The sequence below is a fragment of the Dipodomys spectabilis genome, unplaced genomic scaffold, assembly GCF_019054845.1.
Source record: "Dipodomys spectabilis isolate Male_0828 unplaced genomic scaffold, ASM1905484v1 ptg000046l, whole genome shotgun sequence".
NCBI classification, from domain to species: domain Eukaryota; kingdom Metazoa; phylum Chordata; class Mammalia; order Rodentia; family Heteromyidae; genus Dipodomys; species Dipodomys spectabilis.
The window spans coordinates 6,870,505-6,895,436 of NW_024870723.1; the positions used below are offsets into that span (position 1 = coordinate 6,870,505).

The following is a 24,932-nucleotide window of genomic DNA, read 5'->3' on the forward strand; positions in this document are numbered from 1 at the left end:
AGTCTAGGAGAAGGTATGTAAGTCTGGCATTGAGACATCTAGTCATCCAGGGCTGAGGAGGTAGTTAGCTGGGCCACGGGTCATGCTTATGAGATGACTAGATATGGTCTGGACAATGACAGTACCACAGCCAGGTGTCCTGACAAAGCCCAATACAGCCTGCCTGCCTGAGGTGGTCTTGTCCGCTTGCCCTAGGCTCCTGAAGTGGTTTTAATGATGCTTGTTTAGGAGGGTAGCCAAAACTTACTCCAAGGAATTTCAGAGTCGAGGGCTAACTGCGAGCAGAGAAGTTGGTGTCGCGTAGAGTCTGCCTAATCTAGGGCTGCCTTGCTCTGCCTCCAGTACTTTTACAGAGACTCCCAAACTTGAGTTCCACGGAGTACTATGTTCTTACAGATGTGAACGAGGGATTTCCATGGCCCAGATAGGCCAGGGAAGCATTCTATCCAGAGATTCTCAAAATGAGAATCCAAAGCTTCCTAGAGGTGAGACTAGAGGGACACTCCAAAGGGGTTGAGTGCTCAGTTAACATTGTGCAGCCTGGCTCCAGGAGGGAGGGGGACAGCCTGAGAGGCCCTGTGGTAAAGCAGCCAGCTTTGCTGTCTAACCCAGGGTTTCCTGTCCCTGAGCCAGGAGCAGGAATATTGTGCAGAGCATCACTTGATAAGCATTAGAGTGAGTTGTTCTTCCCAGAAGCAGGTTTTCAAGAGAGAACTTTGGGATGAAGCCTTGAATAATGGCATTGCTGGCTTAGGTAGCAAGGGTATGCTTTTTTGGAAAGAGGTATCCCAGGACTTCAAGAATCATTCCTCAGAGCTGCTTTCAGTTGTCCTGTGTATGGACGGACTCAGGCTCTGGTGAGAGCCCTCCGTGGGGAGGTAGTCTTGTGGGGACCCACCATTGAACAGGGGCTTTACTGCCCCTTTTGCAGGCTGGATGTCTCTTACACCCAACAGCTTGGGCTCTGGGCCTTCCCATCCCCCCTAGGCTCCCTCTGCAGAAGGCAGAGGCTACCCACAGATTTACATAATTGCACCATCCTCTGAATAATTAATAAAGCTCTGTCCTTGCTGGGAGCAACGTCTGCACCATTATGGATGGCTCTGCCATACGTAGATGGGCTTACCAGAGCCTTTTGTGGGAGCCAGTAGCTCCCAGAGGGTAGAGGAGAGGCAAGGACACTGGGACATGAAGTGGGAGGGACTAGTATGTCCCCGTGGCTCTGGTAGTGTGATGATGGTCTGGACTGGTGGTCCTGTTCCTTTCTTCCAGGATCCACAGATGGGGTCTTTAGTTCATAGATGGGTTGGGATTCTGTGTCCTCCCTGCTTTTTGTGCTCTTAAAAACTCTTCTCTGATGTGTGGTCAAATGCTGTGGGGAATTAGCCTCCTTCTCTGATAGCCCAAAGCAAAGGACCATGCTTACTTGGGAATAGAAGCAGTGAAGGTGAAATTTCAGGCAAAGCAGAGGAGGGGAGGTGTATTGCTTTGAGCCCTTCTTTGTATCCAGTCCCTCCAGGTTTCTGGGCTTTGAAGCTCAGGTAGCTTGGGAGTGACTCCTGTTGGAGATTCCCACATTCCTTTCTTATGCTGTTTTGTTGAAGTGAATATTTTCCCTGGTACATGGTGTTGCCCCTCTCATGCTAGAAAGGGAGGTTGAGAAATGGGTCTTCCCCTGACATTCAGTTGATTTTGTAGAAAGTCCTTTGGTTTCTCCAACCTGGAGTAAGGGAGGCTGCCTTTGAAAGTTCTTGCTCTTCCCTACACCCTCCATGCTGTGCAAAACTCCCATAGGAGTTTCTCTCAATCTGGGTTCCATGAACTCACTACATTCTCACTACATTCTTACAGATGTTAAATGGGTGCTTGGAATGAAGGAATTCTGTCCTCCTGACAGGTCAGGGCATCTTATGAATCAAAGGAAGTTTCTTCCTTGGAGGCTTTTGGTATGCAAATATCTGAGTCTGAGAAAGAGGGGATGCAGGATGCTCTGCTTCCTGCCCACCCTAACTGTGTACACAGTCTGCACATCTCCAGGGGAGGGGAACTCGCTTTCCTGGAGCAGCCCATAGGACCGGCCTATGCTGACACTGGATGTGCCAGCTCTCGCTTAGCTGCTGCTGCTTCTTCTTTTTTTTTTTGTTGGTCATGGGGCTTGAACTCTGGGCCTGGGTGCTGTCCCTCAGCTCTTCAGCTCAAGGCGAGGGTTCTACCACTTGAGTGCCACTTCCGGTTTTCTGGTGGTTTATTGGAGGTAGGAGTCTCACAGTCTTTCCTGCCGGGCTGGCTTTGAACCGCGATCCTCAGATCTCAGCCTCCTGAGTAGCTAGGATTACAGGTGTGAACCAACAGCGCCCAGCTCGCTTAGCTTCTGTAGCATGCATATGACACGGGATCACTCCACTCTGCTCGCACATCAGCCAGAGCCACGACAGGACATGGATTATCCTATTTTACAGATGAGCTAACTAAAGCTCACTGAAAGGCACAGTCTGAACCCATGTCGGTCAGTAGGGCCTTTAACTGTTTCCTCTTGGCCACCAAGAAACTATTTGTCCTTGGAAAATGTCAGTGTGTTGCTAGCATGGAGTTCTGGGGACCTGTTACTGCGACTCCCTTCCCCTGTGTCTGGGGGGACAGGGGAGATAAGCAGAAGGCCTGTTGACTAGTTTTCCCTATAGGTTGGCTTTGGTGCTGTAAGTCCTTTGGTACTGTACATCCTTCTGGACATAAAACAACCAGGTGTCCTGCTGTCAAATCATTCCGAACTCTCTCATACCCTTTTCCTTCTTCGTCATTTCTTTTTGTAGGGTGCACATGTTTGAAGTATCCAGGAGTTAGCTGGCACTGATCTTGGTGGTGGTGGTCATGTGGGGAGGGGCAGAGAGTAATGGATGATAGGATATCCAGCTGGCTTGTCTTTCTCCAGGCCCTTCTAAGACTCAGCTGTAAGTAGGGGTTGGTGGGTCAGCCTGACATGAGCATATTCTTAGCTTGGCTTGGGAGCTGTATTGAGGCTGATGAAATTTGACTGTAGGACTCGGGCCAGCTACATGCCACGAAAGGGACTTCATTGACCATTGGGATTGCATTTCCATCCTGGTCCCATCCAGAGCAAGCCACACCAGGCTCCCTGATGAGCAGAACTCCACTCTGCTGAGACATGGACCTGCATCTGTACCTGAAGCCCCAAGAGGTTTGAGACAAGTCATCTGATCTCTGAACCTGCTTCATGATCTTGGAGCCTATCACTTGGGTCAACATGGGATTGTGTGTTGTATGTGTCATGTGATAATTCTATCATTTTTACATCACAAATTCACATACACTATGCTCTGAGTTTCTGTTTGAAACTTCAGAATCCTGACAGCAAATCCAGTCCAGTCTTCACAAAGTCCACGCCATACTGTAGCAAGAGGTGGCTCACGACAAACATGAAGTGATGTTTGTGCTGACACTTCTCCCACTTAGAAAATCAATATTCTGTGGTCTGCCTAATTGCTGTGTTGCTGCTAAATGAGTCACTATGGAAGGAAAATAGCAAAAGCATTGTGAGATTAATGGGAGAAAATAGTTGGCAAATGACTTTGGTTTGCTTCCGAAACTCTGAAAAGGTGTTACTATGAGAAATCTGGAGAGTCATGCAAGGCTGAGTCCCAGGAAGTTATTGGGTGGTGAGGGTCTGGAAGTGCCAGCAGGTCTGAGAGTCTATTAGGGCAGGATACTGATTTGACTCTTTACAGGGGCTGGAACCATGAGTTACTAGGTTGTCACATGAGGTGCCAGGGCTGTGACAGGAGCTCCGATGGCCTGGTGTCCAGGGGAATTCATCACTTGTCAGAGACTGCCATGGGGTGGAGTCAGCCCATGTTTTCTGTGCGCACTAGAAGGGAAACATGGGGGCATCAGATGTCACCCCACCTTGCTTTCTGGAGATAGCTAAGTATGTTAGGTCCTGGGGAACCAGTTGAAAAGATTGGAGCTTCACCAGAAGTGATAGATTTGAAAGTCTAAGGTTGGCCCTTGAATCTATAGTCCTGACGAGCCCCAGAGGATCTTGACGTCCTCAAACATTGATACCCCAGCTGGTACTCTGCATTCTTCCCTCCCAGGAAGTGGTAATGGTGGAGGGCTTTCTAATCTCCCTGGGCTGCTGGGTGACAGGCTGCAGAGTAACCTTGGGGCTGGATGTACCAGTACCTACTTGTGGCTTGGGAGCCAAGCCCCACTGTGATCCCCTGTGGACACTGGTAGGGCAGTACCAGCTGGACTACAGGGCCCCAAACGAGGTAGGACCTCTGCCTGGGTGTCTTTGCTGCTGCTGCTGGCTGAAAGCTGAGTTTAAGCCCAAACTTAGGTCTGATTGGCTCTCTTCTGCCCTTTGCCAAACGTAAACTACAGCCTCCCTCAGTAGAGGTTAAGTGTTTACTACAGGGTCTGGCTGAAGAACCTTGCCAGGTTCTTTTTGTCCTGTTCAGATTCTGTTTCCAAAAGAATAGAATACTTAGTTCTGTAAATACTCAGCAGGGCATTTCCTGTGGGCTTCTAGGCAAGCCTGGGCCTGCCCCTGAGGACACAGATGTGACCCAGCCCTGGCCCAGCACCCCAGTGTGCTACCAGAGGAAGACGCAGTGGCGGCTGCTCATGCTACTGCCAAGTTTGAGCCAAACCTCTTCATCAGAGAGAATTTCAGGCTGGCCCCTTATGGTGGTATTTCAGGGTCACTGTGGTAGCTGTTAGGCCTCTGGGTACCCAGTCCTGAATTTCCTTGAGGCTCGTGGCCCTCTCTGGTAACAAACTTGGGACAACCTGAGCCCAGGCAGTTGTGAAGTGGAAGGCTGCATCAAGGCCTGCCCACATGCTTTTCTTCTCCGGAGCCTATGGAGAGACTGTGCTTATTTGTATAGGGGCCTAGTTCTTTCCAAACAGATAGTAGGCTGTCCTTCCCACCTCCCCCTTCATTTTTTTTGGTATGTGTGCCAGTACTGGTGCTTGAACACAGGACCTGGGTGTTATCCTAGTTTTTTTTCCTCAAGGGTGGTACTCTACCACTTGAACCATACCTTCCTTCCAGCCTTTGGCTGGTTAGTCGGATAAAAGTTTCATGGAAGACTTTGCTTCTTGGACTGGCTTCCAATAGTTATCCTCACACCTCAGCCTCCTGGGTAGCTGGGATTACAGACATAAGCCACAAGTGGCTGACTTGTCAGTGGCCTGTGGAAGCTTATGTTCATGGTGCCCATTTGGGTAATAGGTTCCTCCACCACTCACTCCTGAACCACTCAACAACAGGTGTGGTGACTTATCATCCCTACAATCTCGGTCCTAAGTCAAGATGGCCACTTAGCTATTCTTTACTAAATCTTCGTAGCCTGTAATGACAAACAGTGGGTAGTAACTCACCCTGCTCTGCCTCCAGTGACCTCCATGATGACTGTTTCAGTGACGGCATCTCACGCAGCATATATGTTGTAGTGCGCACTCTTTAACAGGCTTAGGGGTCTGCAGGAGGCAGGAAGCTCTCTGCTTTGTTCTCCTGCCCTTTGAGAAGCACCTTGTGCCAGGTCACTTCTGGCATGCCACAGTGTTTTAATGACAGGACCTTTGAGCTTCCTCTCAGCCTCAGGGGCCCAAGGGGCTTCTGATAAGTGATGGGATTCTGGGTCAAACAGCATTCTGGACCACGAGCAGCATCCAAAGAGTTGGCCTGCTGAGCTAGCCTGAACCTTAGAGTTTGGACAGCATTCATTCTTGGAAACACTCCTCTAAACGTGAAACGAAGCACTGCATCCTGTCTGGTATAGTTTTAGAGAAAACCATGGGCCTCTTGTAGCTGCCTCTGGCCCTGGGTTCTGACTAGGAGTCTGTGGATTTACTGCCCCTTGGGTAGGTTCCTTTTGGGTTCATGCACGTTTTGACACAGTTTTGAATCACCTTCCTGTGTCAGTTTGGACTTTGTACTCCTTAGCAGTACTCTGTGCATTTATACCAGAAGCACCCCTGCCTCTTGCAGGGGTGGCCAGGGCCAGTCTGACCTGGCAGGGTGGAGAGTTGGGACCTGCCTTCCTCCTCCCATTCTTGAGACTCTCAGTTCCATCTCCCCGCATCCCTGAACTGCTGCTGGCTTCCCCAGTCCCTCCCTTGGCAGAGAGTGGTGGGCATCTGGTGAGATGAGCCTGGGTTATTGGAACTCTTAGCCCAGAAGTCTCAAGCCCTCCCTTGGGGTCTCTATTTGGGATCTGTTGTGACACAGGGCTGTTTCCAGTGTGTTGGGTCAGTGCCAGGACCTTCTGTCTTCAAGGCTTTGTTGCCGCCGACTCCCCTGTGCAGCCCCTGGCAGTGTGTGTTCCAGGTTTCTAAGGGAGAGGCACTCAGTGGGCAAGCAAGGCAGCCGTCCTGGGGGCCCAGAGAAAGCACTTCGCTGTGAAGGCAGACTCCAGCCGCCCTGGCAACAGCTCCGCGTCAGCCTGTGGTGTGGCCGCTGACAGCGCAGCTCCTGACTGGCTGCATTCCGGCTGCGTGGAGAGTGCTCCTCGCTTCCCACTTGCTCCTTAGCAGCGGCTCCTGCATTCTTCCAGCAGAGGATGGAAGCAGGGGCAGGGCTGGGGTGCTCAGACTCTGTGTCTGCCTGCACGCCCCCGGCTGTGATGAGCGACCCTCGGGGATGAGTTTCATCTAGGTTTCATCTGCATGCGCTAGCTGGGTCGGTGCTTTTCCAGAGCTGTCTGTGGGGACACAGAGCCCACTTACTAGGTCTTAACAAGTCTCTGAGGAGCCTCCAGCTCTCTTCCTGCTGTGTCCCTCCTCCCTGGAGCCCGGTGTCCCACTCCCCTGAGTCCCATGCTGTGTCTCTCTTCTTTGTTTACTCACAGTCACTGCAGACCTGTGCCTGGTGTCAAACTTCAGCCCTGTGGCTGGGGTGTGACTGGGGTGCTTGCTTACCTGTGAAATCATGCGTGGAAAGGAATAAGTGAGATTTCAACAAAGCACACAGAGTGCCTGGTCCATACAGACACATGAAGCCTGTGCAGCCGTGTGTTCCCTGCTCTGTGCTTCCCCGCCTGGGGTGCTTCCTGCTCCTCCCCTGCCCTTCCTCCCAGTTGCTTCTGAAGCTATCCGTACCCCCCTGTCCAGTCCCAGAGCACAGCTCTTCACTTTGCTGCTTTCTCTGCCTGTTTTTTGGGCTTCATTAGAGGTCTGCTCTCCTCAATAGGGCTTTCTAGAACACTATCCGGGGTATCTTAAACCAGAGTCCAGCTCCTTCCCAGCTCTGCAAACAGCTGTCTACCGAAACCTGGTTATAATCTCCCTTCCCCCAAGCAGAGCGCATGGCCAAGTTCATTCATAGAGATCCTGCGGAGAGGCAAACTGGGGCCGAGTGAGGAGAGATTGTAGCCAAGGCACAGATGGGTTGCAAGCCTGGCCTGCTGCTTTCTGCACCTCTCAGCTGGGGCAGGAACTGGCCAGCTCTCAAGGACAGAGGCTATACAGAAGAAAGGCCCATAGTCCAGGCTTGAAGGAGGTTGAGCTTACCAGGACCCAAAGGAGGAGAAAGCTAGTAGGCAGAGGGAGACCCATGGCTGGGTACTGAGGGCTCAGTATGAGAACCTTCCTGCCTATTGTGGGAGGTGAGAAGGTGTAGAGCCTTGGGAGAACAGGAAGGCATTCCAAACAACAGAATCAGCAGGAGTAAAGAGAGACAGAGGTTGGCAGCAGCAGAGGATGGGTCCAGGGATGAAGTACCCTCTGCCAGGGGTGTTGTCTTATAGTTCTCACAGTCACCTAAGGGCTGGGCTTGAGGCAGAGCTGGGGAAAGTAGGTAAAGTGGGTAAAGAGATTTGGTGACTGTGACAAGGCCTCTTAGGGAACTAAGGGGAAGAGTCAGATGAGCTATGGAAAGCACAACTCTCTAGCCTGCCTGTGGCTGTAGCCTGTTCAGAACAGGTGGACACTTTCTCTTGGAGGAGGGCCCTGTCATCCATTCTCCAGACAGCATGAGGTCCCTAAGAGATTGTCCATAAAAGGCGTGGTACAGTGTCTGGTGTGCACAAGTGTCATGGTATTGTTGGGTCCTTGCGCACATGCCCAGGTACACATAGCATAGACATTCATGTGCACACCTGGCTGCTCCCTAACCAGGCCAGTTGGAAACAGCCAGAAGGCCCCTCCTCTGAGTCTCACAACATTTTGGTCCTAACTTTCTTGCCATGCTCTTGGTATAAGAGTTGTCTGTGGGCTGGGAAGGTGGCTCAGTGGTAGAGCGCTTGCCTTGCATGCATGAGGCCCTGGGTTTGATTCCTCAGCACCACATAAGCAAAAAGAAAAAAGCTGGAAGTGGCGCTGTGGCTCAAGTGGTAGAGCACTAGCCTTGAGCTGAAGAGCTGAGGGACAGTGCCCAGGCCCAGAGTTCAGGCCCCACAATCGGACCCCCCCCAAAAAAAAAAAAGCGTTGTCTGTGTGCCCTCCGGCCTCTGCTGGCCTCTGGTACCAAGCATACAACCTCATACGGTGCAGGTACCCCATAAATTTTCACAATGTGAGTGATACACCGAGCACCTACTGCATGCCATGTGCCTTGCCAGGCATGGAATAATTAACGTTGGCATGGCACTTTCTGATTCTCACTGCTCCTCTGAGTCTCATTAGGAGAATGATTTTCTAGGATCAGGTATTTATTTCCCCATTTTCCAAATGAGGAAACAGAAACACAGAGGAGATGACTGGCCTAAGGTCAAGTGGCTCCTCAGCCAGCAGAGGAGCAAGCTGGTCCTTAGAGCAGTGCCTCTACCCTGGCTGTGGGCATACATGGTGTGTGTGGGGGAGGGCTGATGGCCATTTCTAACCCAAACCTCTCACTGACATGGAGCTCCAAGGCCACAGGGAAGCCAGGCCAACAGAGAATTGTATCCAGGGAAACTGGTCTCCTGGGGGTGGGTGGGGGGGTGGGCACAGGAAGCACCTGCCTGGCACTCTGCTCCACCCTAGCCGAACCAGGTTGTCTGTTGGGACAATTGTCTGTGTTTGGGCTAAGTCCGAGGCTGAAGAACAAAGAGAACCCTTCCTGCCTATGTGACTCTGACCTTGAAAACCCGGTGGGGTTTCATTTACTGGAAAGAAGGAGGGAAGAGTTGGTTACCAGCTTCAAAGAAGGGCAGGCCTCCCGCACGCATCAAGGGAGCCTTGGCTTTGTGAGTTCTTGCTGCTCAATTTCTCCTTTTCAGTTGAACAAAAGTCCCAGGGAATCTCTGTCTGGGCTGACCAGGAATCCTGCCACCTCTTTTAGGAGGCATGGAAATGCCAGGATCACTATTCTTACTTGGGGCACTAAAAGACCTATCTTTGAAGCAAAGATGAAACAGCATTTGGAGAGATCTGGACACAGCCTGAAGGCTTACTTCTCTATGTATCCTGCTGTGAGGGTGCCTAGCCACGGGAGGAGCACCCCAAGAGGGAAGAGGATTAGTCTGACCCTGAGTGAGATTAGTCTTGCAAGGAAACGGTATAGCAGTCAGGAAGTGATTGGCACAATGAAGTGTTGTGTATATACACAAACATGAAGCAATCTCTAATGTGTGCCAGGAGCCGGGCATGACCTGGGAGGAGGTTTGATGTGTCGTGAGTCCCGCCAATACTTTGTCACAGGAACCCTGGCTGTGGCACTTCACAGCTATGGTGACAACTGTGGCTCTCTGGAGGAGTTTGTCCTGCAAGGGGCAGGACAGCCAGTGGGCTTGGTGGCAGGCCTTTGGGTTTAGAAGAGAAGCAGAACTGTAGAGTTGTTTTTGTGACATTTGAAAATTTCACATCTTTAAATGTTGGCAATTGATTCAAAACTTAAAAATGTCAAATGCTGTGTTGGCTAAACAAAACATGAATGTTGACCAAACACAGACCATATTCCTAAAGTAATGTTAGAGAAAGCCCAGCTGTCCAGAGAGGAGGAAGCAGGGCCTTTGTGGGAAGGGCACCCAGGGCAGAGGTGTGATGGTAAGCACCTGTGGGAGCACTGTTGGGACCACAGAGGCTAGGAGTAGAGGGAAGAGCGGGGCAGGACCCATGGCTACTATGCCCATTTGTGAACAGCCTGCTTACCTGGCTGAGCGCTGGTGGCCTGGTCTAAATTGGTGTGCTGTCTTGGGCAAGCAGCTGAGCTGCAGCTACCCTGCAAGCTACTCTGAGAGTCTTAGGCTGTCTCCATGCCGAGTGCTTTTCTTTCACATTGGCATATAAACAGGAGACTTTAGCCAGCCCAGATCTCAGGGAGGAAAGGTGGCAAGTGTTTAAACGCGTAGTAGCATCCCTGGTGGCACCTTGATCCTGGTCTTTAGTCAGGGGAGACTGCGCAGCTATGGGGTGGGACTGTCCGTCCTTGTTTATGTCCACACTTGCCCATGCCCTCCCCTGTCAGCCAGTCTAGAGCTGCTGGGGACAGCATTACAGGGCTCTACACCTCCCTCTCCTTGGTCTTGTCCTTCAGGGTCCGGTGTTCTCAGAGGGTTTGGATGGCTTCAGTCTGGGCCTAAGCCTGTCTGATGTCTTCATGTTCAGGCCTGCAGTCATAAAATTTCCCTTTTCTCTCAGTTCTCTTTCCCAGCTGCCACTCCCTCCATAATCTGTATTTGACTTTCTCTCTATATGATCATTTGACACCTGGTCTTTCATACTGTCCTGGAGGTTTGTCTAAGAAATTTTCCTTGTGTCCCTGCTGTAGGCAGAGCCTTGAGTCCAGAGTTAAGAGCGGTGACTGAAGCCCAAGCCACCCACAAACTGATGGAGTAGACAACCAGGGGATCCAGCCTCAGTGTCTGCATCAGAGAGTGAGACAGAGGGGGGTGTGAGTGGCCTCTGACTGGGCTGTGGGGGCTCCTGATGGCAGCCTCCCAGCGCTGCTCTCTCTCCACCTTTGTTGTGTCCTTGTGTATAGACAGGGTGGCTAGTGGCCGCTGGCCCAAGTCTGGCAGCACTGGCCCAGGATCATGGGAGTGACAGCAGGCAACTCTTAACCACATTCTTCGTCACTACCTTCTCACTGTTTATCTTTCACATAAGTCTTCTTTCAGAGTAAATACAAGTTCAGAGTGCCAGATTCTAGTCTGTGTGAAGCAAAAGGAGAATCAACTTTCATAACCCTACTACTGCCACCATCCCAATTAGGGGGACTGTGGCTCTGGGTAGGGCTTTCTCCTCCACCTGGGGTGGGGGTTTGCATACCTTCTGGCTTCTGCTCCTGCCTGCAGCCTAGGGCTGGGGTGGTTGGCGAGATGGTCATGCCTGCGGGGGGGTGGCGGAGGTAGAGGGGAGCAACTGTGTTACCTGGCAGCTTCACACCACCACAGAAGCACCAAAGTACCCCAGCCTGTCTCCGGAGGAGGGGTTAAGCTGGCTGTCTCAGTTTCTGGCATAGACAGAGCTCCCCCATGGGACTCTTGGGACCGAGTTATTTCTGTTCTTACTCACCTGTGCCTGCCCCAGGGACAGGGGTCAGCTGTGGTCCCTTGCCTGCATGGCAGCAGCCTGCAGTCTGGGGTGAGAGGCGGTGCCTGCTGCCCTGGCCAGTGCTGGGCATGGTGGCCGTTGGAGGAAGAAGGTCCTAAGTTGAGATTCCCACACCTCCCCTTCCCCATTTCACCTTCTTCTCAACAGAAAAGAAAGTGCCTGGCTAGCAACTCTGAAACCTGTGAGATGCTGGCACTCTGAAGACAGTAGGACTCTCAGTGGAGGGGATAGAGGCAAGCCTTGGACTGGTGGGGGTGGGGTCCATAGGAAGACCTGTTAGCTTGGGCTCAGTGGCCTGGGTCGGGCAGAGTGCTAGCCAGGCACCGTGCCACAGCTTGAGCAAGGTGCCTTGTGTCTTCGGTAAAGTAGATCTCTGCCAGGATAGGCCTGACAGACTCAGCTTTGGGACTAGAGGAGCCAGGGCCAGTGTGGCGTGACAGGGGTGAGGATGGCAACAAGGACGGCCACAGGGACAGTGGGAAGGAAGCTTTATGGAGGATTCACATTGTACCCGGCACTGTGTCAGAGCCCTGTGTTCTGCATTTCCTACCTGCACCCTGCATCTTGAGCTTTGTGAGAGTAGAACTTTTATGTCCTGATCCCCTCGTGGGTCTCCATTACCTAGAATAGAGCCTGGCACAGATCGGAGAATGAGTACATGGCCATAGTTCACTAATTTTTCCTTATGAGGTAGGCACATTGCGGCCTGCATTTTACAGGTCAAGACACTAATCAGAAACCAGTCTCAGAGAAGTGGATTGACTAGCGCAGGGTCACACCGTTTCAACAGTACAGAAAAGGATTTGAACCTGGTTTCTGCCCGTCTCCTTTCCCAAGCTAGTCAGGCCTGCCTCGCAGAAAGAATAGGAGCGTGAGGGTGCCTCATGGGATAGGTGAGGTTTCACCAAGGGAGAGATGAAGTGTAGGGCCAAGGAGGAAGTAAGAACAGAAGCCTGTAGGTCAGAGGGCCGGGGCGTAGGTTGGGGATGCGAGGACTAGAGCGAGGCGGTCCTGTGCAGTGGTCTCTGAAGGTACCTGGGTGTATCTTCAGTTGTATCTCTTGCCTCCAGGCTGCTTTTGCCATCTCTGGTTCCTGGCATCATCTCTGGTTCCCAGGCTTGGGAAGCACATGGTGAGCGAGTGAGTGAGTGTGTGTGTGTGTCCAGCTTTGCTGTTTGCCTTATCTGAACATCTTCTTACTCAGCCTATTTCTGGGAGCGATGACTTCATCTCCTGTGATTCTCAACACAGCCCTTGTCATACATCTGTGGATAGATGGAGCCTGGCTCCATCCACATTCCCCTAATGAGCCAGGCTGGGACAGCCAGTTGGCTGCCTTAGTCTGACCCGTCTTGGGTTTACAATAAACTCTCCCTTCACAAGGTAGAGACACCCTTAGATCTGGCCTCATTGGCCCGAGGAGCCCAGTGCAGCCAGCAGGTTCAGCCAGGGTTTCTGGTGGGCCTGTGGTGTGCAGTCTGCCAGGGGAAGCAGGAAGTCAGGCCGCCTCTACTCTGTTGTCAAGAGCTTGTACTGTCTGGAGGAGGCAGGTGGTCCTCGAGCCCTAAATGAGATGGTCTGTCACATGCTCTCTCAGAGCTCAGAGCTCAGAGCTTAGGAAGATTGGAGAGATTGGAGATGGGCCCAGGGTAAAGATGAAGAGGTAACAAGTTCTCCCCCTCCCTCTCCCTTCTCTCTCCTTTTGTCCCTTTTTCTCCCCTTCTCCCTCTCTCACCTTCCCTTTCCCCTGCCTTCTCTCTCCCTCTTGTTTGATGCAATACTGGGGCTTGAGTTCCAGGCCTGGGTGCTATCTCCTAGCTTTTTTACTCAGGGTTAGTGGTCTACCACTTGAGCCCAGCTTGTCTTCTGGCTTGTTGTAGTTGATTGGAGATAGGAGTCTTATGAACTTTCTAGCCCTGGCTGGCTTCAAACCAGGATCCACAGATTTTAGCCTCCTGAGTAGCTAGAATTACAGGCACGAGCCACAGGCACCCAGCTCTTGTAACTCTTGTAACTGACCTTATAACTTCTCTTGTAACTGAACTTCAGGAGCAGATAATATGTCCATCTCAGCTCAGTCAATTGCTGGAGCTCCAGTCTGTGTACCTGAGAAGCTGGTGGACTGGTGATAGGAGGTGGTGGGGATTTAGGGTTTCTAAAAATACTTTGTGAGGCTTGGCAGCTCTGAAGGCCAGGGAGCCTCCATCCCAGAATACACATCCTCTTCTCCCATTTATCTACGACTTTGGCCCAGAGATGGTCGTTAGTGTGTCTTGATCTTGGCCAGACACTTCATTTCCCCACCCAGCCCTGTCAGGGATTCCCTGGACCCACTGGAGTGTAGCCAGTTGGACAGTTGCATTGCCTGAGTCCCAGCACCACCACCTTTCAGTACCTGGCCGTGGGTAGTTCAGGTGTCTGTCTGGGTTTGTATCCCTCTCTGGAATGAGTACAGTGATTGTACCTGCTGCCTAGGATATTTGTGGGGATTTTTTTTTTAAAGGGGTATTTGGCAGAGTGACTCTCATGGTAGGGGTGGGCAAGAGTGCTGGCGAATTATCCAGGCTGCCAAGTAGGGTGGGGAGCACAGATGTCTGGGTTCTAGTCTCTATTCTTCTAGTCTGGATGAGTTTCTTATCCCTTGGAGCCTCAATTTTGGGCTTGAGAATCAGTGACCTACCTCCCCTTGGGCAGCTCTCCAGCAGAGAAGTGCTTTGAAAGGCTCTCCCCAAACCAGGCTCCCTCACTTTCTGTCACCCTTGTCCCCTCTCCCTAAGCCACACCACCTGTCCTGGTATTCATGCCTTCATACTAGCACTGTTCAGCATTGTCTGCAGTGGTAAGAGAACAGATGAGATCAGCAAATATTCCTTCTTGCCTGGGTCTGTGCTAGACACCAAGGGACACAGGGCCAGGGGAAGACCTGTCCAGCTGTCTAGGGAAAGGAAGATCTGAATTGTTTTAAAGATCTAAATGTGAAGGCAGGGTCTCAGGGTGCGAGCTCTGGGGTTCTAGGTTGCTGTTTTTCTCCTTCTACCTGTGGAACTGTGACAAATTGTAGGGTCTCTCCGAGCCTCAATTTCTTCAGCTCTAAAGACAAGTCAGTCTGATACTAACCAATTCTAACTCTTATCTGGCCATCAAGTTGATGGGCCAGGAGAGCAGATTCCAGAAACAGGACACGGTGGCCCAAGTTTGAAACTGGCCCCATTGCAGCTTAATAGTTATATGACTTTGGGTCTGTTACCTTTTTTTTTTTTTTTTGGGTCAGTTGTGGGGCTTGAACTCTGGGCTTGGGCGCTGTCCCTGCGCTCTTCAGCTCAAGGCAAGCGCTCTACCACTTGAGCCACAGTGCCACTTCTAGTTTTCTAGTGGTTTATTGGAGATAAGTGTCTCACAGACTTTCCTGCCCGAGCTGGCTTTGAACCACGATCCTCAGATCTCAGCCTCTTGAGTAGCTAGGATTACAGGCGTGAGCCACCGGCTCTGTTACATTCTTAAGCCCCTTAAGACTGTGTTTTCCTTGTAAAGGAGGAGCACAGTTGGCAGAGGTCACCTGCATACCTGCTGTGAGGGAGGGGTTGGGTGGCAGTAACTGCTAGCCAAACTGGGGCTGGCCAAGGAACCCCAAAACTAGCTTCATTAACAACTCCAGGTCGTGTGGGAGGGGACTTATTTTCTGCTGTGTAGGGCATAGAACCCAGGGCCTTGCTTGAACTTGCTAGGGAAGCACTCTACCACAGAGCCACACCCCAGCACTTCAAACCTATGTGATTTCAAATGCACCAGTGTGGAGTACTGCCTTGCTTTATAAAGAAAACGTTTGCTAATAGTTGAAATTAATAGTGTAAACAGGATCTGAAAAGGGTGGGTAGCCAGGGGAAAGGGGTTATTTAAACACTTCAAAGAACACCCTTCTGCAGCATCTAAGCAGCATGATTTGCATATGTAATAACTTTGCTAATTATAGGTGGCCTCATCTGTTAACAAGTTTGCCTGGTTGTGCTGCGTTATTGTAGTCACCCACTCAGAATTCTCTGGCATGCTTTCCACCAAAGATAACAATGGTAATAATACCTATCCGGTGTGACCCACACTGTGTGCCAGGCATCCCCCCTGATACCTAGCAGTCACTATCCATGTCCCTTCCCAACAGCTGTGTGTCCCAGGGTCTCCGGGATGAGGCTGGAGGCTCAGAGGTTAGGTTAGGTGGCTCCTCTGGGCTCACACAGCTAAGGGTCCACAGGTTCGCTGGCACCTTCTGCTTCGTGCACTATTTCTTGGGGACACTTGGTACATATTCTCATATTCTCATTTGACAAGTCTCACAAGACCTCCCCATTTTACTGAAGAAGAAGCTAAGACCCCAGGAAGGAGTAAGATCTGGATAGGAGGTGAGCCCAGATTCCCTCCCTTCTGGCTTGTCATACTCCCATCTTTCCTGCAGTAGTGGTGGGGGCAGCAGCTCCCCTGAAGTCTTACAGGAATCCACCTTGAGAGGCATGAGTGGTTGCCTCTTCTCCAAACACGCCATGCCTGGCCTCTCAGCCAAAGAAAATTGTAAGGCAATAAACAAGTGGGAGGACACTAGCACACCATAATAATTAATCTACATATTGTACCATAAATCGGGGGTTGCCCACAGTGGCTCGTGGCCAGATGTAGCCCATGGACAGGTTGTGTTTATCTGACAGGGTGGAAAGATTTTTGTTTTTAATTTATCTTGTGTTTTTTGTTTTTTTTTTGTTTTTACACTGGTCACCACCACTTAAACATCCCTGAACGTATACCTAAAGCATAAAAAGGGCTGTATTCTCTCAGTAACTTTGAGACTCTATTCCTGTGCTGCCTCCAGTTCACTCTAGATTCCTCTGGGGGAAGGTGTTGTAGAAACCTTTTCTTAGCTGCTGCTGGAACCTAGGAGGTGTGGAGTTTGTAGTGTTCCCATTCTACAGATAAGGAGCCTGGGGCCCTGAGGGAACGGGCTGGGTCACTCCGCCAAGGTGGACTAAACTTCCATCCTTATCATCCATGGTGCCTGGCGCCACTGCCTCCCAACCATGTCCCACCTCCTCTGGCTTGCCATGCAGAGACACCTTTCCTAGGCCTCATGACTCAAAAATAAACCAGAAGAATCATCCCAGCCTCTCTTCTCCCTTCCACCCCTCCCGAGGCCGGAGGGGACATGGGAAGCCTATTCATTTAAACTCAATTATTTTCTTGAAGACAGAATGGAACTGAATTGGGTCAGCGGCTATATTTGCTGTACTCAGCTGTTTTCTCTGCTACACCATCACCCACCGGGTCTGTTGCTGGCTCTGTGCCACCAAGCTCACCAATTACAACTCCTTATCTGTGGCCTTTTCTCGTCCCTATTGCGAGAGAGAGGAGCTAGGAGTGAAACCTGTCACTTCCAACAAGCTGTAGGACCTGGCCTCTGGGGCTTGGGCACCCTTGGTCACCACTTCCCAGGCCAGGCTTTAGGTTTGAGGCGGCAGTCTGCAGGCATGGTGCTTCTGGCAGTCTCTGCAGATGGACGAAGGCTCAGAGAAATTGAGTGCTTGCTGGAGTTCGAGGCTTGGAGTCAGGCACAGCGTCTTTACTAGCTATGTGGCTTGCAGTAGAGAGTCTCACTGTTCAGCACAACTGGCTGCACATGTGTAAAGGGCACATAGCTAGCCATGCTAGGCTGCCTGGTGTAAATGAGATACGGGACCTCAGTGGCTAGCCTCGGGTTAACTCCGTGATGGTGACCAGGATCTTGAGTGTCAAGCACAGAGTTTGGTGGGGGATACAGGTCTCAGAAAAAAAGATGCTCTCCTCTGTGAAACCATGTTGTGCCTCCAGGCCTCCCCGGCACCAGACACTTGAGCAGCTTCCTGAGGGCCCACAGTTACATATATTTTCATTTAGTCCTGATGCTGGGGTGGTCTCCCCTCTCCACTAAACTGTCAGCTTCCTGAGGGAGGGCAAAGACCAGTGTCAGGCTCTGCTATTTGGAGCCTGGTGGCTCTGCCTTCCTGATGGGTAGCCTTGTACTGGCTATTTGGTCCTCATCTGGGAGGGAGGGGCAGTTACCCATTCCTTCCATCTGACCTACTAGGCAGGGAGGCCAGGCGCGTCTTCTGTGGCAGCCTAGTGTAACATGCCTGCGTGGAATGGATTGGGGAAACGAAGAGAGATCAAGTCAGAGGCTGCCTCTCCACCTCCTGAAGCAGGAATGTCCAAGGGAGGTGAGACACTGGCGAGTCGGGGAGGGGCTGTGCATGATATGACGTCCTTGTCCGCAGTTCCTCCCTGCCCACGTGCCCTGTGAGGTTGGAGCAGGGACTGCTTTGGCCTTGGCTATGTGACTGTCCAAGACCGAGGCAGGGCCGATGTGGGCACTCACTAGCAACTGCTGACCTCCGGGCATCTAGGTAATAGTGTCTGGTATTAGCTCACTTCTTGTGGTAGGACCTCTGGGAGTAGAGCGAGACCTCCCATGCCACCCCCATGATATTGCCAGGGTTGGAGGTAAGAGCGCAGTTTGGAGAGGTTTGAACTTCCTGGGCCTTTGAGGAAGCCTGTGTGTGAACTCTGGCATGGGGCTGATGTACACATAGGCCATACAGTGGTGGCGTGGGGACAGGACTCGGAGACTGGGCAGTGGCCTAGCTCAAGACAGGGAAACAAGGCTGTCTCTGGAGGGCAGACCTCAGGGAGGGGGCACTGGACACAGGTGGACCCCAGTGTGGAGTACACTCGAGCCAGCAGTCACAGAGGTGGGTGGCCACTCCCCCTCCTCCCCCCCCCCCATGCCTCTTGATAATACCAGGCCCTGCCACCTTGTACATTGCTGCCCAGTAATACCCAATGAAGATGCTGACCCCGTCAGGAGTGTTTTCTTCAGAAGCAACATCACGTGGTGGGAATTGACTCCCGCTAGATGCTTTGATGGAAACATGACATTTTGGAAGCCAACATGTGTCAACATCACTATAGGGGAAAGGTTCCAGGCTCTTCTGTCAGCTGAGGTCATCACCAGACACTGGCTGGAGGCCTGGTTGATCGGGGTGCCACAGCCAAGCTGGTAGCGGGGCATGGGGCAGAGGAAGTCAGAGGGCTGGGAGCCTGGCTGGCCTATCAGGAGGAGGGGGGAGGAAGGGAGGGGAGGGGGGGAGGACATACATCCCCACCAAGTTCCACCAGGTGGTGGGGGTGCAAAGGCAGGATCCGATAGCAGGGGCTCTTGGATGAGAGAGGCAGACTGGACCAGGTTGTAGAGGGCCCTGGGACCAGGAACTAGCTGTGTGACGGTGGGCGGCTTTCCCACCCTCTGCTTCACTTGATTTTCAGCCTGATGTAGTGCGACTACCCTTGCTGTTGCTGGGGGCTTAAGGAGACACAGTGCATGTAAAGTACCTCACATGGAGCCTGGCACAGAGCAGGCACCAGGATGAGTTTGTTGTTGGTTAGTAGTGATAAAGCCACACGAAAGTTAACAGCAAATGGCAGGGCAAGAAGTCCTGTCATTTTGTTATAATAAGGTATTAGAACTGGTAGGAGCCAGTTGTGATAGTGCATGCTTGTAACCCCAGCACCCAAGGCAGGAAAATCTCCCCCCCCCCCCTCTTTCTCTCTCCCTCCCCCCCTCTTTCTCAAATAAAATCAACTTACAAGATGGTTTCCCGCCTAGAGGAAATCTAGGAAGGCTTCCAGAAGGAAGGAGTATTTGAACTGGGGAATGAGACAAGAGGCCCAGACACTGGGTAGAGACTTATCTGGGGTGAAGCACATGTACTTCAGAATGTAATGTCCATCTGTGGAGCTTCTGTCTAGGCCCAAGTCCAGCCTAGCATCCCCTCCACCCTTCTGCTTGTGACTGATAGGCAAACCCAGGCCTTATCTGGATTTTGATTTGTGTTGCTTTTTTTTTTTTAATTGCTATTAGAATACAGAGTTAAGGAAGTACAAAGCGGGATTTCACTGACATTTACACACATGTATACAACAGATTCTGGTCAAACCCCCTTCTCCATCTACCCCCTTGCTCCTGTTGCATTTTAAAAGTGTTTGAATGGAACTGGGGGCAGGGACTTTAGCTCTGGCAGGTCTTCTAGATGTGCTCCTTTGATCCTGGAGATCCAGGAGCCCAGCCAGAGAGCTATGGGAGCAGCTTTTGGGGTAGGAAAGGGGGTTGCAAGGCCAGACCCAAGTCCCTTTTATCAGTGTCATACCAGGCATTTTCTCTCCTTATTACCGTGTCCCACCCTCCCACCCCACCCCATACCCAGAATGCCCTGGAGCTGGGACAGGTCTTGAGTGGGAAGTGATTGCAGCTGGAGACAGCTGGCCCTGGAATGTCACTGGCCACCAAGCCTGGGAAGGGAAGGGCCCATTGCTGCAGGATGGGCGGGACTTGAATGGGTCAGGAGGGCCTAGCAGGACAGGGGCGGAGCTGGAGGACAGTTCTGCTTAGGTTCAGGGTGTGGCAAGCCAAAGGAAGTCTGGAATGTCTGGTGAGTGTGCTGGGGTGCGTGGTCTTTGGTTACCCTAGCTCCCTTTAGTTTCTTTTTACTTTCTTGTGGTTCTGGGATTGAACCCAGGCCTTTGCTCATGTGAGAACTCTGCTGCTGAGCTGTGTCCCCTGTCAGCTCCTTTTTAACATGACTCTGGCTGACCTGGCTCAGACCAGCTAGGAAAATACATTTATTCTTCCTATACATCTGTTAGTATCCACTTTGTGCGGGAACTGGTTCAAGGTACGCTGGGTGTGACAGGGTGAACCAGCATGATTCTGTTGGTGGGGAAAAGGGGACAGACAAGTCAGATGACCTCAGGTCGGTGCTATGAAGAAAATGCAGCAGGCTGATAAGCATGGGTAGGACTTTAGCTGTGTTAGCACAGGAGCGGCTTTTCTAAGCTAGGTCTTTTGATCCAACACCAGAACAAGAAGAAGCCAGCTTTGCTTTGCGTTAATTAGAGGCCTGGTTGGGGAATAGCAAGTGCAAAGGCCCAGAGGCAGAACCTCAGGGGGCAGGAGCTGGCCCTGGGCGGAGCCAGCCTCATGTGGGACTGCCGCTCCTCCAGCTTCTGCTGTGCCTGCACTCTGCCAAGCGGAGAGGCCCTGGGAGTGAAACTTGCCCATGGCTAGGAGCAGTTTTTTTACTTTCCAGAGCTGGCCTGTGCTTTTTAGACCTGGAGGTTCTGATTTGTGGTTGGTTACCTGTACAGAAGACTGTAATTTTCCACTTGTTCCCTGAAGTACCCGGAAATCTCTGGATGTTGTCACCACGGTGTTTTTTTCAAGTTCTTTGGGGAATTTCAACTTGGAGACAGACTCTGCGTGCTTTGTACAGGGAGGCCTTCGGGGCACACCTCGTCCATGAAGGCCCTGGCTGAGAGGTCCCCTCATCTGGCCTGGAGAGTCAGCTGGACGTGTGCCACCCTTGGGAATGGGCCTTTGTGGACTGGGACTTCTCGGTGACAACTTTGGCAAGATCCTCGGCCGGGCTGGAGGGGCTGCTCTGTGGAAACCCGGCCAGCATCGGGAGCCTGGCCTGGCTGCCGGGCCTCGGCTGCCTGCATGCAGGTCAGCAGAGGGGCCTGTGCTCCAGCCACTGCCCAGGTCTGTGGAGGGCTCTGTGGGATGGAGACAAGGGGCAGGGGAGACTTCCTCCCCTCCCTGCCTCCCGAGTCTCCAACCTGGGGTGGAGCGGCCCAGGCCTCTGATTGGAGTGGGGTGGACTGGACAGTGAGGGGCTGGCCAGCTCTAGAGGGCAAAGGTGGCCAGTGCCTGCCTCCACCGGCCATCTGATCACCCAGATCCCTCCTCAGACCCCTCCCCCCCCAGGTGTGTGAGGAAGAGTGAAGTTGTGGGGGGGGGGGCAGAGGGGGGTTGCTGGCCTGTGTCCTGACCCACAGAGCTAAACATTCCCCTTCCTGTCCTCTGAGGGACTAGGGAGCAGCCCTAGAACACAGCACAGAGGAAGTGGGAATCCCTATAAAGTGGGTCTCCTAGGAGTCGCTGTTAACTTTACTTACTTTACTTCTGGGCTGGGAAGGTGGGCACGCTTGCTGAGCTAAGGTTACCCCAAGTCCTGCACTCTTATCCTGGGGCACCTTGCCCAGGAAAGGACAGAGGTAAAGCCGCCGGCTGCCCTGGCGCCCTCCGTCTTTGCCCGCCACTGCCTCTCCCAGACAGATTTAATAATCTGAGTCTGTCTCTTGCAGTTAGTATTGAAGAAGAGAAGCTTTACTCTTAAAACTTTTATTGATCCAGACACTAATAAAAAGTAAAGGGTTTTTGGAGCAGATCTTTCTTTCCTGCTTGAGCAAAGAACATCCGAGCTCTAAAATACGTTTGTTTTCCTCCTCCTCTGAGGTGTGGGGAGGGGACAAGGGTTGGCCTTGCTGAGACCTCGCCTCTTTCAGAAAGCGCTGTCTCTACTGCTCAGACCTGTGTCATATATCTGTCTCCTAAGAGGGACTGGGCTGCCATGGGGGCATATCACTTCCTTCTCACCAGAGGCCCTGGTGGGAGCCATGGAGCTGTGATTCTTGATTTTTTTGTGTGTCTTTCTGATGTTGGTACCTTGGCTGGGAACCAAGTGAAGGCCGTAGTCCTTGTTTTTGCTTATACAGTTTGTAAATATTAAGTTTATGCCATGCTGTACTCTCTCTAAAGACATACACAACAGCCACACAGATCTTACCTTGTGGTGGGGGAAACAGTGATTCCCATTGGGTGAAGTTCCCCTGCCTAAAATAGTGCCTGGCACATAGTTTGCACTTAATGTTTGCTGGCTGAATGAGCTCCATGCTATGAAGGTAACAAGCCACATGTTTCCCTGAGGAGTAATGGGGGTGGGGCAGGGCTTGTTGTGGAGCTGGCTGTGGGGGAAGGAGGAATTCCAGGAGATAGATGCCCAGCTATTCAGAGAAGGGAGTAGAGTAGAACTAGCCCAGGAAGCAAGTGTGACCTCCCTCAGGAGAGGCAGGTGGGGACCTCAGTAGGTTTTGCTGGATAAAGTCAGAGGGAAAGCAGGCCACTCCTGCCAAGCAGGGGGCGTCACTGAAGGTTTACTCTAGGGGCCGAACAGTGTGCTTTGTGTTTCTCAAGGGTCCTCTTGACTTCCTGGTAGAATACAGTGTCCAGGGGCAGAGCTGCCAGGGCCTGGTGGTTTTAGAGCACTAGCAGTAGGATGTGCTAATAATGGATGGGACTCTGAAGGTGAGGGCAAAGAGGGCATGTTCTTGTCCTGAGACTCCTGGCCCGCTTATGAGACAGGCTCCATGTAAGACTTTTCAGGCCTGAGGATCCATGAGCTGTGGGTCGGCAGTTAGGAGTCTGAAACTGAGAGGCAGGGAGGCTAGTGATACAAATTGAGGAGTTGTGGGAACTCAGGGAGGGGAGATATTTAAAGCTATAGGATGAGATCACCAGAGGGAAGTGTGTGGCTGAAAAAGATGAGAATCCCCCATACTTGGAGGAAGGAAAGCCGGTGAGGCCAGCCTCAAAGGAGCAAGCTGGCCTGTGCAGTACGAAGGCAGGACAGTGGGTCGTAACAATCAAGAGGAGTTGGGGGCAGCAGTGGGAGGGAGGGAAGGGCAGTGGGAAGCTGGGAGGGGGAGGCCAAGCGAGGGTCTCAAGTGTTCCCGGTCAGTGATCTTTGGTGACCATGGTTTACCCTGTGGATATTAACCTTGGACCTACATTAAAATTCTCTTATCAGAATTCCCATAGATGCTAATTCAAGGACACATGTTTCTACCCTCCCCCCCCCCCCCCCATGGGCTCACTAATTGCTTTGTGTTTATCTCACTCTTGTACTCATGCTGAGACTGCTGACTGTCTTGTCCCTTCTATCCTCTTTCCTTGCCCAATCTCTCTCTCTCTCTCTCTCTCTCTGGGTCCTAGGCCCTTTATCTATGCCAAGGATCTTTCTTAGAGTACAGGTAGACTTCTTTACACTGGAAGGTTTCTTTGTGTGCTTCAGGAGATGTTTGGAGACTTTCATAGAATATTTTAGTGGTGGCTAGGACCTTACCTCCCCCCAGGCTTGGATGGTTCTTGTGAGAGTTGAGAGTACGTTTAATTTGCTGTGAGGAGTGGGGATGACCTAAAGTCTGATGGATCCCTGGTGTGTTCCCACTGATTGTTGAGTGACTGGAGATTTTGAGTCTTCAGGGTTCTTGGTTTGTTTATAAAGTGTTTTTTCTGCATCTGGTTAACCAGTATTTTTACATATGCTATCTGCAGAGGACATTATGTGACTTCATTTTATACATGAGGAAACTGAGGTTCAGGAAAGTGAAAGCACTTGTCCAATTTGCTGCAGTTGCTAGGTACCACAATCAAAGCATGCGCATTCCCCAAACCAGACCTCTCCTTCCTGCTTAACCACATAAATCAAGATGGGCTTTAAGATACCCAGACTCCTACCACATTTTAGGGATTGCAGTCATATCTGCCAGGGCTTACCTGGCAGTCCCCCCTGTCCCTGACCACCCTGATGTTTAACACCCCTTCTGTACATAGGCATCAGATGCATCTGGTTCAGAGAGGATGAGCCAAGGTAGGCCTTGAACCTTGTCCAGCCTTGGGGTGCTTATGGTAAAGGGGGCCCCAGCTTCGGGGTTGCTGTTTGTGCTACAGCTGTGGGGGCTTGTATTTTTATGGCTGATGTAGCACTTCTGGGCAGAGATAGCTGCCTTGGGACATGTGCCACGGAAGACCCTCAGAGTAGGAGACAGACCCAAAGAACGCCAGGGTAGGGGCCTCTACCCTGGGAGGAAAAGCCTTCTACTGCCTTCTAGCAAGCTCATGGGGCTTTGGATCTCCTTCTTCCCACTTACCCCATAGACCTTCATTAGTCAAGGCAGGAAACAGAGGCAGGCTCTTTGCAGCTTCAGAGGATTTGTCCACAGGTCAGCCTTAGTCTTCCTGTCTCCTGGGAAAGGGTAGCCATCTGGGGCGTGGCAGAGAGTGGTCCTGCCAGAAAACCTGTGAGGGTTCTTTCCCAGAGAAAATGTGGCATTTCTCCCTCCCTCCCTCCCTCCCTCCCTCCCTCCCTCCCTCCTTCCCAGAACATCCTGGGCCAGCTCCCTCAGTCTAGCCTGGAAACTGACCTTTGCTGAGTGCTCCCTGAGAGCCAGGCTTTGTTCTGTAGCTTCCCAGCAATACCATGACACAAGCTCATCTGACCACACTGGTGGGATGCAGCAGAGCCCAGATTCAAGCTCAGATAGTCTGGCTTCAGGACTACATATCCTCAAGCTCATTTGACTTCCAGGCTCTGTGAAAACACAGTGAAGGTGCCCAATCCTTGACTGGTTGGATCTGAACTGCCATCTGACCTGGAACTCTTCTTTTTTTAGTTTTTTGGGTCCGGTTATAGGGCCTGAACTCTGGGCCTGGGCGCTGTCCCTCAGCTCTTCAGCTCAAGGCTAGC

General features: G+C 51.8%; 1 protein-coding gene across 10 annotated transcripts in view; it reads left to right on the plus strand.

Moving 5' to 3' along the window:
• LOC122107048 (DAB2 interacting protein) overlaps positions 1–24,932 on the plus strand; it is a 178,261-nt gene that overhangs the window by 117,325 nt on the left and 36,004 nt on the right. The window contains exon 1 of one of the 10 annotated variants that reach the window (XM_042678626.1): positions 20,667–21,070. The exons of the other annotated variants lie outside the window; for them this stretch is intronic. Within the exon in view, the coding sequence (XP_042534560.1) occupies positions 20,934–21,070 (137 nt within the window). The 5' untranslated portion in view covers positions 20,667–20,933. Of the gene's footprint in view, positions 1–20,666; positions 21,071–24,932 lie in introns of those variants that run through there. 10 annotated transcript variants of the gene reach the window in all.